Source organism: Clarias gariepinus, chromosome 18 (assembly GCF_024256425.1).
Source record: "Clarias gariepinus isolate MV-2021 ecotype Netherlands chromosome 18, CGAR_prim_01v2, whole genome shotgun sequence".
NCBI lineage: Eukaryota > Metazoa > Chordata > Actinopteri > Siluriformes > Clariidae > Clarias > Clarias gariepinus.
In genome coordinates, this window is record NC_071117.1 from 16,620,947 (window position 1) to 16,635,470 (window position 14,524).

General features: G+C 36.8%; 1 protein-coding gene across 1 annotated transcript in view; it reads left to right on the forward strand.

The window, feature by feature from the left end:
* The window catches only part of sorcs3a (sortilin related VPS10 domain containing receptor 3a), a 287,711-nt gene that overhangs the window by 169,053 nt on the left and 104,134 nt on the right, over positions 1 to 14,524 (forward strand). The window contains exons 3-4 of the mRNA XM_053477444.1: positions 1,786 to 1,885; positions 8,651 to 8,809. Coding sequence (XP_053333419.1) covers positions 1,786 to 1,885; positions 8,651 to 8,809 — 259 coding nt within the window. The remainder of the gene's footprint in view (positions 1 to 1,785; positions 1,886 to 8,650; positions 8,810 to 14,524) is intronic.

Consider the following 14,524-nt stretch of genomic DNA (forward strand, 5'->3'; position numbering starts at 1 on the left):
CTCATTCGGTTATGCGCGAGCCCTCTGTATAAAATGTAATCTTTCTCACTTGAGAGGTTATAAACTCAAAATGTGGAGAAACATTTTACACTGGTGAATGAAATAAAGGTCATTTGCATGCTCAGTATTAATATTTAAAAAGACAACACCTTGGAAATCTTTAGAGGTGAAACAAAATGGCCAAAATAGTCCTAAAAGTAGTTAATCAGACCATTATTTAGTAATTAATTTGAGCTATTGGGTAGATTATTTATTTCCATAACTGTTTCATGATCATATTATTCAGCTGTATTTGCTGTTACAGAGTTGTTTTCAGTTCCAAAGACCGGGCCTCTGTGCAAATTGGGCGTGACAGAAAACGTTACACCCAATTTACACACAGCATCTAGCTAATTTTTGTAATTTATTTGCACTCTGTTTATGCTTGTGACTGCCAGAACTAGAAAACATGCCTGCAATGTTGGATTTACTAGGCTCACATCAACATGATTTTTATGACTAGATGAAATCCTCAGGTAAGACCTAGGGTGTCGCAAACACTATTATTGACTAAAGTACATAACACACAACCGCAGGAGCTGCAGCTTGTTTAAAGCTGTTTTTCAAATTGTCTTGCAAAATACCCTTCTGTCAGTTTCCTGCTAAACTAAAATTAAACTAAACTAAAACGGGCTCGTAATCAGCAAAGCCTCAAAAATTACATATTGCTACTTTAAGATGGGAATGTTAACCGACTCTCAGGCATCCTAACGGCAGCAAATTCCAACCTGTTTGTCATTTTTAAAAAATTTGTTTTTAAGTTTTAAGCATGTTAAGACCACAAAATGCTCCGGATGTTGGAAAATAAATAAGAAGAATACGGGGGCCCTTACACACTATGAGGATGTAGGATGATGTTATAGCATTTGGGGCCTAATAAACAGCTTCAATTCACCTAGTTATAGATTTTTTTAACATTTCTTGAAGTGTATCAGGACAGAAATTGAAGATAAACAGACATTTACACAGCTAAACCAATCATTTTTGCTTAATACAACTTAATAAAAGATACAGTATAAGTGTCAATTGTGTGTGTGTGTGAGTCAAACAGAAAGCAGTGGCAGTGAATTATATCAAGAAAAAAAAACTACTGAGTTTTGTTTCACGCAAAAACTTTTCTATCACAAAATTGTATCTTTCCTTCACTGATAACGAGGCAGAATAAGGCATATGATGATTGGCTCGACACATCGGGTTTTGCTTGAAAGTCAGTTGGCTATGTGTCTTGCTTTGTTGAAAACATAAACGTTTAAAGCTTATGAAATAAGGTTCTATATCAGTTTTCTAATTAAATTTAGTTTAAATTTCTTTTAATTAGTTTTTTTAATTGAAAATTGAAAATTTCATTTTAGACAATCTTGCCTGGCAGATAATAGCAATTTGCCAAAAATGAGAAAAAGGTTGAAAATGGTGTTTAGGGTGTTCTGCTGTCAAACTGTGTATTTCCTCAATTAGTGTTTGGATAATGGTGGTGAAGAGAACTGCTTAACGTCTTCAATAAAGTGTTGAGGCCTCGCTGGATGATCATGTAAAATAAATTATCCAATGAGACCTCATGCCCTGTAGTTGGGTACAGATGCATCCATGAAATGACCAATTTAAATGTACAGTATATGTTACATGTATATAAGTGATGAGTGGCAAATGAAAGTTCTATCTCCATATGCAGTATATCCACTTACTTATTAAACTAGTGGCTCAATTTAGAGGCCAGAGAATGATAAGTGCTGCTTTTCTGTTCCTCAGATCAACAGACTATGGCACCACCTATGAGAGAATGAATGACAAAGTTGGAGTAAAGACAGTCCTCAGTTACCTGTATGTCTGTCCCACCAACCAAAGGAAGGTGAGTGGGTCTTTTTTCATACTTGTTTGTTGCCAAGTGTTAAACTCCCTGAAAACATATTTTGAATCACTATCTTAAATAATTTTACAACACAACACTATTATTATAAAAAAAAAAAAAAAAAAAAAGAAGTAGTCCTGGCTTTGTTGGTTCTGAACTTAATTACATTAGACACCCATTGGCCAACTTTTCCTCTCGTTAAACAAAAGGCCAGATTGCTTTGGAAGGCTAAAGGGTGGGCTAATCACCAGCAGCGGGTTTGACGGAGAAGTGATGCTCCCTTCGAATAACATTTAAACATGTCTGCAAACTGTAATGAGCTCAAAGGTTAATGATTTGTTTCACAAACAGAGATGACTCATGCTGGCATGTGGCCCAGAGTCATATGATACCTCAGTTGACCATTTAGTTATCAGGAAATAACCCTGTAAAATAATGTCTTCTCACATATGTATCTTAGAGTTCTAATATGGAGGGATTCAAAAAAAATGTTTATATACTCGCTACTCACTGTCTACTTAATTAGGAACATGCAACAATCTCTCGGGTTTACACAAAACGGTGGGAAAGGAAAAATCCACTCAGTGGCATTTCAGCGGGCAGAGAAAAAAGCTTGCTAATGAGAAAAGTATATATTTGTACAGTATATGGTAGCAGCAACTTCACTATGTGAACAATTCCATCTTGCATACATGAGTTTTGTTTGAGCTTGTTAGTTTTGAAGCCAACTTTGGCATGAACTAAAAAGAAAATAACCAGATGTCATATAAAGAAAATTGCATATGCCTAAAGGGAGAGAGAAAAAGAGAAACGCTCCACTTCTTACTATATATTTAATTAGATCACTGTTTAATATTGCTTTTGCACTATGTAATTTTTTTATCCTATTTAATTTCTTTATTATATTTAATGTATCTATGATAAATGTTTTTCCAGTTAATCTAATGCAGCCATTTTCCTTAAAATCAATAAAGAATCAAAATACAAAAACAGAAACATACCTTTCTACAAACTTACGTATCAATCTACCAACCGACCAGCCTGGAAAGTGGATGGAAACTGGAATACCCAAATGATAGCCAAACATACAATCCACAGAACAGACATGCTTTAGAGCTCTGCATTAAACCATCACAGTTATAAGGTGACAACATTCCCCACTATGTTGCTGCTACTATAATAAAGTTGCTTACTCTTACCAACCCCCCCCCCCCCCCCAAAAAAAAAAAATCCCCAGGTGTATTTTTTTTTATAAACATTTAGACCCATCTTGAGCATTGTGAAATACTTGTCCAGAGTCAAGCAGGAAGCATCATCCATATACAAACCTCTAGTAACAGCAAGAACATGCATTACAAAGCTACAAAATTTTTAAACACTAGTTTTACAAAATTGTGTTTGGGATATGATTTATAAACCACAAACGTGACTTGTTTGATAACAGAAGGGCAGCAGGTTAAGACACCAGTCAGGTGTTTTAAAGTCAATAAAATCTTCTTTGCAGCTTTTTTCCCCCCACCAACTCAGTAATCTTAACTTCTCACCTCATTATTCGATTCTTCTCCATTCTACCAAAGCTCAGCCCTGCCGTCCAAATTCTTGCTCCAGTTTTTGGTCCGTCTCTCTCTCTCTCTTTTCATGACAGAGACAGCATGAGATGTGTGACGAGAGGCCTGGCAGTCCAATAAGAGAATTAAGGTTTTCAGCAGGGAACGTGAGTAGTGGCTAATAACATGGCCTCCATCCTGCAATCTCAGACAAGCCTATAAGTCTCTCCCTGAGGGCTAAAGTAGACTCGGCACTCGAAGACAGCAATTAAATTAGAAAAGACTAACAAGAGCTGTGAAAAGCATTTGATTTATGAAGTATACTCTTGACTTTGAAGCCAGTTTGGGACAGAGTCATGGGAGCGGTTCGGCAGAAACATGAGGCAAATCTTCTTAAGGTTCTTGTGAATGAAAAAATGAAATAGCCATTGTCTCCAAATAAGCTTTTTTTCCCCAAGAATCTTTTGATCAACTCACTTAGAATTACAATCATGTGGAAAAGTTGTTTTTATTATTTATTTAAAAGTATTTGTTTGTGCAAAAATACAATAAAGTCATCTTTTTACTGTACCATTATTTATGGTACATTCATTCTTCTTCTAATTGTGCCGTCATAACATTTAACACGCTCGGTGAGGGCTGTAGGCAAAGTCTAACCTTGGGGTAAATGTGCTTGGACATACCCTCCTCTCTTAATGTTGAACTCCAAATTGTTTGGAAATTGTTTTCAGATTGATGTGCAGCAACAATTACTTATCTAAAACCTTATGGTTTTCCCTCTTGGCATTATGGTAACATACACCTGAAAGCTCCAGACCAGCCAACTGACAAAACGTCTACCTTTATACAGGTCTACACACTTGCTGATGATAAGGGGGTACTTATTATTGCCCACGTTCTTTTTTTCTTTATTTTGATTAAATAAATAATGGCACAATGAAAAAAGTTATATGTTTTTCATCTGAATCAAAAATCTGAGTTTGTTTTCAAATACAAGTTAAGAATACAAGGTCATTCATACTAATCATTATCCTGCTTCAACTTTATTGCTCTTCTGTTCCAAACAAAGGCAACTGATGATGTCTAACATGATTAATTCCACACTGAGTTTTTCTCTTTTTTTTTCCTTTCTCCAGGCAAGTCGAACTAGTATTTACTATTCTTCCCGATGGATCAGTATTTAGAGGATATAGATTAAGCTCCTGCAACTTACTGCAGGGAGCTTCTGCTAATAACATTTAGTGTTTACTGTTTCTGCCATTTTTGATCAATAATTTTCGTCCCACATAGATGCATTTGGCCATGGCTATCATGTTAACCTAAATCATCAACATATAGGGCTTTCTAAGTCCAGAGTTTTTGGATCTAATTTGTGGAGCAGTACAATGGCTTCGAGGTAAGCATTGTTGCATCTCACCTCCAGCCTTGAGGGTTCAAATATCAACTTCGTTCCGAGTATGTGGATTTTGCATGTTCTCTCTGTCCATGGTGGGTACTCTGGTTTCCTCCGACAGTCTTAAGATATGTGGTGAGATCTAGTACTGTGGTAGATGTGGTATTTGTGTGTGCTTGTGACTTGAAATAGGTTGCATCCGCACCCCATTGGTTGGGTTGCATTGGGATGGCCCACTCGTTGTGCCCAAAGTTTTCTGAAATGAACTGCAGGTCACCGGCTACGCTAAGTGGTATAGACAATGGATTAATGAATGGGCACGTGTGAGTTTTTCAGAAACAGAAGATCTCCTAGGACTTTTATGTGCATCAGTTCTTTAAGTTTACACAGATTAGACATCAGTTATGATGGGTCTGAGAGCCATCAGAAGAGAATGGCCAGACTAGTTTAACATTACAGAAAGGCTCCAATATCACAAACAACCACTTTTTACACCTGTGGTGACAAGGACAGAATCTCATTAATGCACAACATACAGAACCCTGTATAGAATAAGCTAAGGCTACAGTGGACAAAGAAGTACATTAGGAATGTTGGGAAAAATTGCAAAATATATTCTTCCTCAAGGAAAACCTTAAATCCCTATTGTAAAATATGAAGGTATTGATTGTTTTGGACCCTTTTTTGGGGCTGGTGATTTAGGTGTTCTTGGGAAAACTGATGGCGTCATGAATTCTACTAATCAGTAGAATATTTACATCCAAAACCTGGTTGAATTTTTTGTATAGGATAAGAAACTAAACATATTTACAAATGAGCATTAAGTGGAAGTCCAAATCCATAAACAGAAGGAAGTAAAATGCTTTATGATGTGGAAACGATCTCCATGAGCAGTACAGGAAGAGACTGGTTATTCTTACTTGAGCAGATATTACAAATAATAATTTTAAATGCACTACTTTTAGTAATAGCAAATATATTTTATTCATCTCTATAGAAATCTGGGTCAAATAGTGAGACCCTGATAGGCCAGAATCATCTCCTTTTAGCAAGTTAAAACTTCCTTCAAGGACTCTTTGTTCTCTGGCATGATTAGGTGAAACTCCCATAGCATCATCAAGAATCCAAGGTCAAAAGTAATTTCCTTTCCATAATAAGTGCTTTTGCTTAAAACAATGTTTTAGAAAATGATTAGCCCCTTAAACCTGGTAAATTGCATCTGACAAGCTATGGAGATAGTGGAAATCGGGAGGGGCGTCTGTGCCATCTCTTCGAGCTCGTAATGAATGGTAAAATTGGAAGGGCCTCAGCATGCGCAAATTCTGGCTGCGATTCTCCTGGCTGTTTATTGGCACTTAATGAAAAACAATTTATCTAAATCACCGCCTGGAGGGATTTGTAGTTAAAGCTTGGGGAAAGAGGGGTGGGATGTTTGTCACTGACAAATGCACCCTTTTTTTCTCCAATTCAAATCCGGTTGAGTAAGGAAAGCTTGAATAGGCGGTGAGAAATACAGTCTGGCTGACAGTCTGACTTCTATACTGTACTTTAATTATAATTAAAGCTAGATATCTATGTACCTTCACCTGTTACATTAAGCATTTAAGTCTTCTTTTGCAGCTTGGTCCTCATTAGCCTGAGATATGTTTATTATTCTGGCAAAAGAGTCACTAATGATACATGTGTCCTAAAGCAAACCGAAGCAGCTCTATTTTGCAAGTAATGATCCATAATGGAAATGTTGACTTCAGAACTTTTTCTTCTTTCTTTTCTCCCTGCATCCCCTTAACATTTTATATTATTCTAGGCTGATCTTGCCTGCTTGAGAGGATCTACGTGGTATTCTCAGTTAGCCTCCATCATGCTTGGTGTGTGAATTTTACATATCAAGCCAACACAGTACAACTAATTAAACCCTCCATTCACAATGTTAAAATGTGCTGAGTGACTCTGTTAGAGAAACAAGGTTGGTCGCACTAGGTTGAATGAATTCCAAATGAAATGACCTTTCCTATAGGAACCATCGCAATGGTGGCTCTGCAAGTGTATGCTTGCTTAACCTTTAAATATCAGGAACAACTAAGTTCAAATCATATTGACGGCAAAGATCAACAGTGAATCAGCTGCAACCTCATCTCAAAAGGGTTCACAGGAGATCAATGTTTCCTTCTGATCCCCACTGCAAGTTTTTATAAGGTTGGCAATGAACACTGATCCCAAATTAATGTCACTCAAACGCCACTTGGATTGCTTGCTGGGACCTTATGAAAAGGGTTAGACTCTGGGGATGAGATCAAAAAACTGTGTAGGCTAAGAATAGTTTAGCCGGATAAGATGCGAGGAGCTGAAGTGAAGGAAGGGGCTTATTAACGAGCAAAAAGGAGGTTGAGATTTGGTGTATCAAAGATTTGACATTCCACATAGCAAAGTGGTTATGTTAAAACTTAAAAAAAAAAAAAAAACACAGGCTTTTAGATTACTCAAATTTATAGTCTAAACAATTAAAAAAATAGATGTTTTATGAGGTGGTATTAAAGTGTTTCTAATTTAGCACTGTTTAACAGAAAGTACATTATTACTTAACAATTAATACTATTATTATTTAAGTTCTCCGACGATCAACGTGCACAAGTTGTCGAATGCTCCCTTATTTTTTGCCGTCTATCAGTGACATTCTTCCACTTTTTAAGCGCATATGCCACTTAAAATACCTCAGACCACTCACTGCAGCATTGCTGTAAACTTGTTCCAAATTGCCGCTTATGGTGAAATCACAGATAATCAAAACATGTGGTCAGGATAGCACCAGTTGCACAGTTGCCGATGTACACAAGATGATGTCTTTTGGCACACTGACTTATGAAGTTTGGTGTCTTGGACTGTGTGTGCAGCCTTGTGCTGCCATCTGTTGGCATGTTACAAAACTAGTCTCAAGACTTTTTGATACCACCTCAATCACATCAAAGTACATTATTTTTTTGTAAACTTAAATACAGTTTCTGTTTTTTGAAGTTGTTTGCATGCTTCTTATTAACCTCATTAACTAAATAATAAATTTTATTTTAGGTATAATGGTATATTTTTTTTATAATTAGTAGTAATTGTATACTGTAGGTATTAGAGAGAAAGCTTAATAACTTAATAACTAATAAGTCCTATATAAACATTTATATTTAATAAACATAATATAGGTTTTAAATGTTAATATTAAGTTACATAATACATTCTTAAATTAAACTTTAAGTTGTTTCCCAACAAGACATTTTTATGGGCTATTATCTATTAATATTGTCATTTTAAATCTTATCAGATTTAATGACTCTGATGTGGGTGCGAATTGGAGTCTTCTGCTATGTGTGTATTATTTGACATCAGCTAATATTAGGTTAAATAATGACAATGCTTTTGCCTTGGACATGGCAGAATGTAATATTGCTTTACACCTACAGTACGTTTAATAAAATCAATTTATTTATTACATTTATTCATAAACTGATTGGCTGATAAACAAAACCCTGAGGCTTGGAAAAAGGAGTTAATCTGCGAGTTTATCATTTTCCCCTTATTTTAAATTAATCATCAGTTTGCAATCACTAGCCAGGTCTTCCCTTTATACGATGGTTAACAACCTGTGAGAGTGAGGTTAAACGCATGCTTTCTTGGACATGTTTTAGAGTACAGTAACAAAGTATGATAAGTATTATTGTCCCTCTTCTACAGTGCATACATCTGTTTATAGAAGTACCTGATTGGTTTGTGTATATACTGTACATAATTATGTTATAAACTGTATATATGTGACACTGAGGTCTTGTTTTGTGATAGGTAATGTTGTTGACGGATCCGGAGTTCGAAAGCAGCGTCCTCATTAGCTCTGATGAAGGGGCCAGCTACCAGAAATACCGCCTCAGTTTCTACGTCTTAAGTCTACTTTTTCATCCTTCACAAGAGGACTGGGCTCTGGCCTATAGCCTTGACCAGAAGGTGAGCTATTTTTATTATTACATAAAAATCAACTCCGCATCATGCGAAGAAATATGTCACACGCAAATTGCTGATGCTGCTATCCATGTATTAAGCCTATTTAGAAAAAATATGGATGATACTGCCACATTCATTTTTAGCTAACTGCTTAAGCATACTGTATTTTGACTTTGATTCAAGATCTGTTGTAAAAAAAAAAAATTTAATTAATTAAAAAGCAATGCATTTCTCTAAAATAAATAAATAAAGATTTCTGCATATATGTAACCATCTGTATAATATAGGTCTCATGCTGAGCTTTGATGCTGTAGAAATTGACAGATTGCATGCACCATATGCTTGTTCTATGCTTACATGTGCCAGAGGTCTTGTTGTAGCATAAAATAATTTCAATTTTCTCTTAGTATGACTCGGAAGGTCTTTTTTTCATGCATATGCTTAGCCAAATCTGAGCATATCCTTAGTAACTGTGTGTGTGTGTGTGTGTGTGTGTGTGTGTGTGTGTGTGCGTGTGCGTGCGCACCAAAAGATAAAATAACACATTTATAGCCTGGACTTGTAAAAGACAGCAGGTAACACTGCACAGATGCTGCCTGACCCTTCTATCATTTGTTGTCGTCACCTGTATGGTATAATTATTTCACTACCTACGGTTACCTTGCAAAAGAGGTTCTCATTTGAATGTCTTTCTTTTTTTTTCCAAGATTTCCTCAAATCATCACAGTAAGATTTTCTTCTTTAGGCTCGCTTCTAGTGCGCTCATTAGGCATCTAAAGCTAGATCTGGGTTTCAGAGGCTTTGTAGGTTATGATGGTTGTTAAATGTGCTATGCAAACAATAGAATTGATGTATACATTTACCGTGCTGTGCCACCTAGAGCCACTCCTCATTTCTTCATATTAAATTAAATTATATAATGTAGATTAAATGACAGAAATGGTTACAGATGTTTACAATAAAAAAAAAATCGGTTGTTTATGTAACAACCTCAGCAGCAACCTCATTTCCCCTCTCATCAGTTGCAACCACGCAGCATTAAGCATCAGAAGGAGACCAATCATCGGTCTGATCATCTGTCATCATCTGCACCTGTTTCTCACTGGTTGCTGCCTTAGATGATTATTTTTACGCATACTGTAGATCAATATGTGGCTTAACGAATAAGAAAACACATTTTTCTGAAACTGCTCAGGTAGGGACTGGACTAAAAATGAGAGCCTAAAACGTGCCAAAAATGAGAGCCAAAAGATCATTCGGGAAGCGTGAAGAACTATTCCTCAAGACTACATTTAAAAAATGAAATGTCTGGCTTGTTGAAAGCAAAATAGAGAAAATAAGGGTTAGCTCAAGACTTTTGCACAGTACTGTACTTTTGTGCCATACTCCAATTTTATTACTTGGCAAGTAAAGCTCCAGTGTTTTGGCCAGTTCCATGTTCCAATGCAACGGGGACCTAATGAAAAAGTGATGAATTTTATTACTTAACAACCATAGTATGACAAAGCATATTGGGTTTTAACCTTAAAAGAGTGCCTGCCCGTTTGATTTGATTTGTGCAACCCGGAGACAAGCCTGTCCATATGAAATGCCTTCCCCCTTCAAAAAAATGTGCTAATAGATAATATACTGGCTAAACTAATTTGACACTAGATTTGAATTAGTGTGTCCAATGTCCTATTCAGTGTACCCAGGATATGTTCCAGATCCACCACAATCTTGAGGAGAATAATGTGGTTACTAAAAAGAAATAAATTTCACAAGCTGACCAAGTCATAATTCTGCACATCCGTAATTATTTTGTCCATAAGGTGGATTGAAATATTCTTTTGGTTATGATGTTATCACTCTCTCACTTACTCATCGTCTCTACCACTTTATCCTGTACCGTATATAGGGTTGTGGGGGGCCTGGAGGTGGGCTGAGTACACCGTAGACAGTGTGCCAGTCCATCTTAGGGCACACACACACACGGCAATTTGGGAATGCCAGTTAGGCTACTCTGCATGTCTTTGGATTGTGGAAGGAAACCAGAGTACACAGAGGAAACCCACAAAGCACGGTGAGAAGATGCAAACACCATGCACACCCAAGAATCAAACTCGGACCCTGGAGTTGCAAAGCGACAGTGCTAATCACTAAGCTGTCCTATGATGTTAGCAATTAATGTAATCAATAAAAATGTACCAAAATGGCACGTTTTTTAAGTTCTAGCTCCCAAGCAAACTGATGAGAGGATTGAAAAGAACAGATAAATACTAGTTTCTGTATTTTTATAAAAGTATCATAGCTTTAACAAACCATCTTGAAGTTCACAAGGTTGGTGAGCAGTCCATTAGTTGGTAAAAAAAGATCTGGCCTTTGTGTCTAGGAAAAAAATAAACTGCAAAAGAAATTCAGACGTCTGAAGATGGTCACAGATCAGCAGGAAAAGGTCAACGTGAGTTCAGTGTATTATTTGTTTTGCTTCTATTCTTTTTTCCTTTGCATCTTGGCCTGCCAGTACAAATGAAGGGCTTCTTGGCAGAGGCTTGCAGTAATGGCTATGGCAGCGTTATTGAGCCCCTGATAAATAATGGTGAAAAATAACGGAATAGAGAAGCCCGCCTCAAGGACTTTTGGCTCTCCAAGTTTTTTTTCCTTCCTTTTAATTACCTGAGCTACCTGAAAGTCTCAGGCACAAAGGTCAACAGCATTTGAGCCTTGTTATGTGAAAGGCTCTCTCAGTTATTCACAAAGTAACAAATGACTAAGACAGGCTTCTTGTGCTTTGAACCAGCAGTGGAATGGGATTTTTTTTTTTCCTTGACAGGGGAAGTCAGGGTTGACTGCATAACCAGGATACCAGGATACATTCATGGAGTAAATGAAGAGAAACAATAGAAAAACTTCACACGAAGGACTCCTGAATATTTAGCTGGCATTAGAATACATCTTCCGCTCAGCTTGAAACACATTAGCATATCTCCTAGCAGTAGCGCTTACTGAACCTTAAAGAGGAGTACTTGGCCTTTACACTGACTACCATAACTGATATGTTAATTTACTGTTTTAGGCACATCAATGTCTTGTTATTGTACATGCACTTGTGTGGAGGAGCAGAAGACAACATTTGCATAGGCAGCATTGCGATGGATTTCGGTTTAGGCTTTTGTAAACAGAAAATAAATTCTTGCACACTAATGAGTCAGAAGGGAGAATGGAACCATTTAAATAAGGAAGCCAGTTAAGATGCATCTACTGAAAACTGCTGAGAAATGTATCAAAATGATTGATCAAAATAAAATAAGATTGTATAGGGATAGTATAATAGTATAATGACCGAACTATGATTATATGCCTTTTCTAACAAGATTACAGATTTTGGGGCCACATAGGAGTTGATTAGCCTGCTAATGCATCCACTAGTCACATCATTCTCATTGTATAAAGTCTATGCTGATCTTTTTATTTACTTGTTCTTAAATGAAATGATTAAATTTTTCTATAATTTTCACATTCCTACCCACTTTTAAAGCATTTTCTACATCTGTTATAGTTCTTGTTCCATTGTTAAAAAAAAAATTAAAAAAAGTGCTTTTACTGCCATGGGTTGCACATCACTATCCAAGTACACTAGGTTTGATTAAAGTATAGCTTGAAAGCTGACAGAGTCTGAAGTTAAACATTATTGTCTAACTCTATTGATCATGGGTCATTATCAGGCTGCAAAAACCACTTACGTGATACAGTAGACCTAGAACTCCAGATCTGCCTCCAGATGTTTGTACATTGGCCACTATGCATGATGAATGCATCACTCCATATACTTTCCTTCCTATTCTGATGCCCCCATCGTTCTGAAATAGAGTCAATCTGGACTCATTAGATTAAAAGATCCTTTTCTATTGCTCCGAAGTCCAATCTCCATGCTCCCGAACAAACCATAACCTTTTTTTCCTGAATAGGTTTTCTTGTGGTCACACAGCTGTTGATGGTCTAGCACTATCCTTCCAGGTTTTGAAGGTTTTAACCCAGTTACAGTAATTTTAAATCTCCTTAGTTGTTTTCTTTGCTTGATGTAGCACAATAATCTGACCCTTCTGAAATGATCGTTTTCCTTTTGCCCGGAAGTGTGGATCCTGCATATCATATAAACATTCCTTGTAATCAGTATAGTGTTGCAATCATTAAAACCTCTATTATCTCATCACCATCCATGACCTGTCTGTTTCTAATATTTGGCACTATCCAGGTCCCCTCCATGGAAAATGTCTTTCTAAATCACTGAAAACTTTTTATTTTTTATTTTTACTTGTATTGGCTTCATTAATAGTTACATTCATACTGTTACCTTGAAACAAAGGATTCAAAAAATTGCCTCAGAGACAAAAAACAACAGGTGGAAGGGAAACACCAACATGAAATCTCACTTTTTTGAGACTGGGTGACCTGTGACCTCCTGCAGATCAGCAAAGTAAAATTAAGGTAACCTGTGAAATGCCTTTGGAAATTCTTTAGAGGATTTTCCCCCCTTTTTGGAAAACAGATGGTCAATCTCTTGCATGAGACAATCACGCTCTGCATCCGTATTTATTTTGTGAACAGATGGTATATGGTGGGTTTAAAAAGTAAAAATGAAAGGCTTCAAACCAAACAAAAAAAAAAGTTCCATCAAATATATTGTAGCCTGTGGCTTATTCAGGTCTTCTAAGTATCACCTAATATTGCTTTATTCAACTTTAAGTTCATGGTGATGCTTAATAAAATATAGATGTTGTACCATGGCTAGTGCAATATTGCGTTATGTTAATAAAGAAGTTTTTTATTATTATTATTATTATTATTAAGTACAAACCAAGCATTTGGTAGTATGATATACTTCAGATGTTTTCAATGCACTTATAAATGAATTCCAGTCGAGCACTCTTGGCTGGGCTCTCCAACTTTCACTTATAAGAAACATAAAATTGACTGACTAACGAACAAGAAGACTGAATATCTCTTTTGGGGAAGAATCCGGGACTTATGTACTGTAGGCCTATATTCTCTTTATGTTTATAATAAGTCTGCTAACCTCAGTAGTACCTTACTACTTTACCGCTACCTTTCTAAGACGTCCAAGACTCCTTCCAGGGTGTACACCATCTTGCGCTCTAAGTCTCCTGAGATACAGTAGGCTCTGGGCCGCACACGACCCTGGATACAGGATAAAGTGGTATAGGCGATGAGTGAGTTTAGTTGTTGTTGCCTGCTTTATGTCTGAAACACTGGCCTCCAAGGAACTCCTGTAAAGCCCCAAACATGTGTCAATAACTCGAAGCCAGGTTCCTGTAATGTACAAGTAATGTTCATGAATGATTTTCTGTACAGCTCCCACACTGATGTGTCTCTTTTGCAACTTGATGACAAGTTATCTGTTGGTTTTCAAGGATCAGGCATTCCTGAACATTGCAGAATGTTTTTGGGAGCTTTTTTAGTGAGCTCTGAGCCACCTTGGTGGGATCATCATTCACGGGCATGTGGCCTTCTTTAAAACGTTAAACCGTTCAAATGTTTTACCGCGCCAAGAGTCTCATGACCATACAATACTGTGCTTCAGTAAAATATCACTAGGTTTTATGCCTTAATCCATGAGAACCGTCATCATGTCCCAGTTTGGCTTGAGTAAAACTATTGCACTTCTTTTTGATCTTTGTACTCCCACCATCCTCCAACTCATTTCCTGTTTTAAATGTT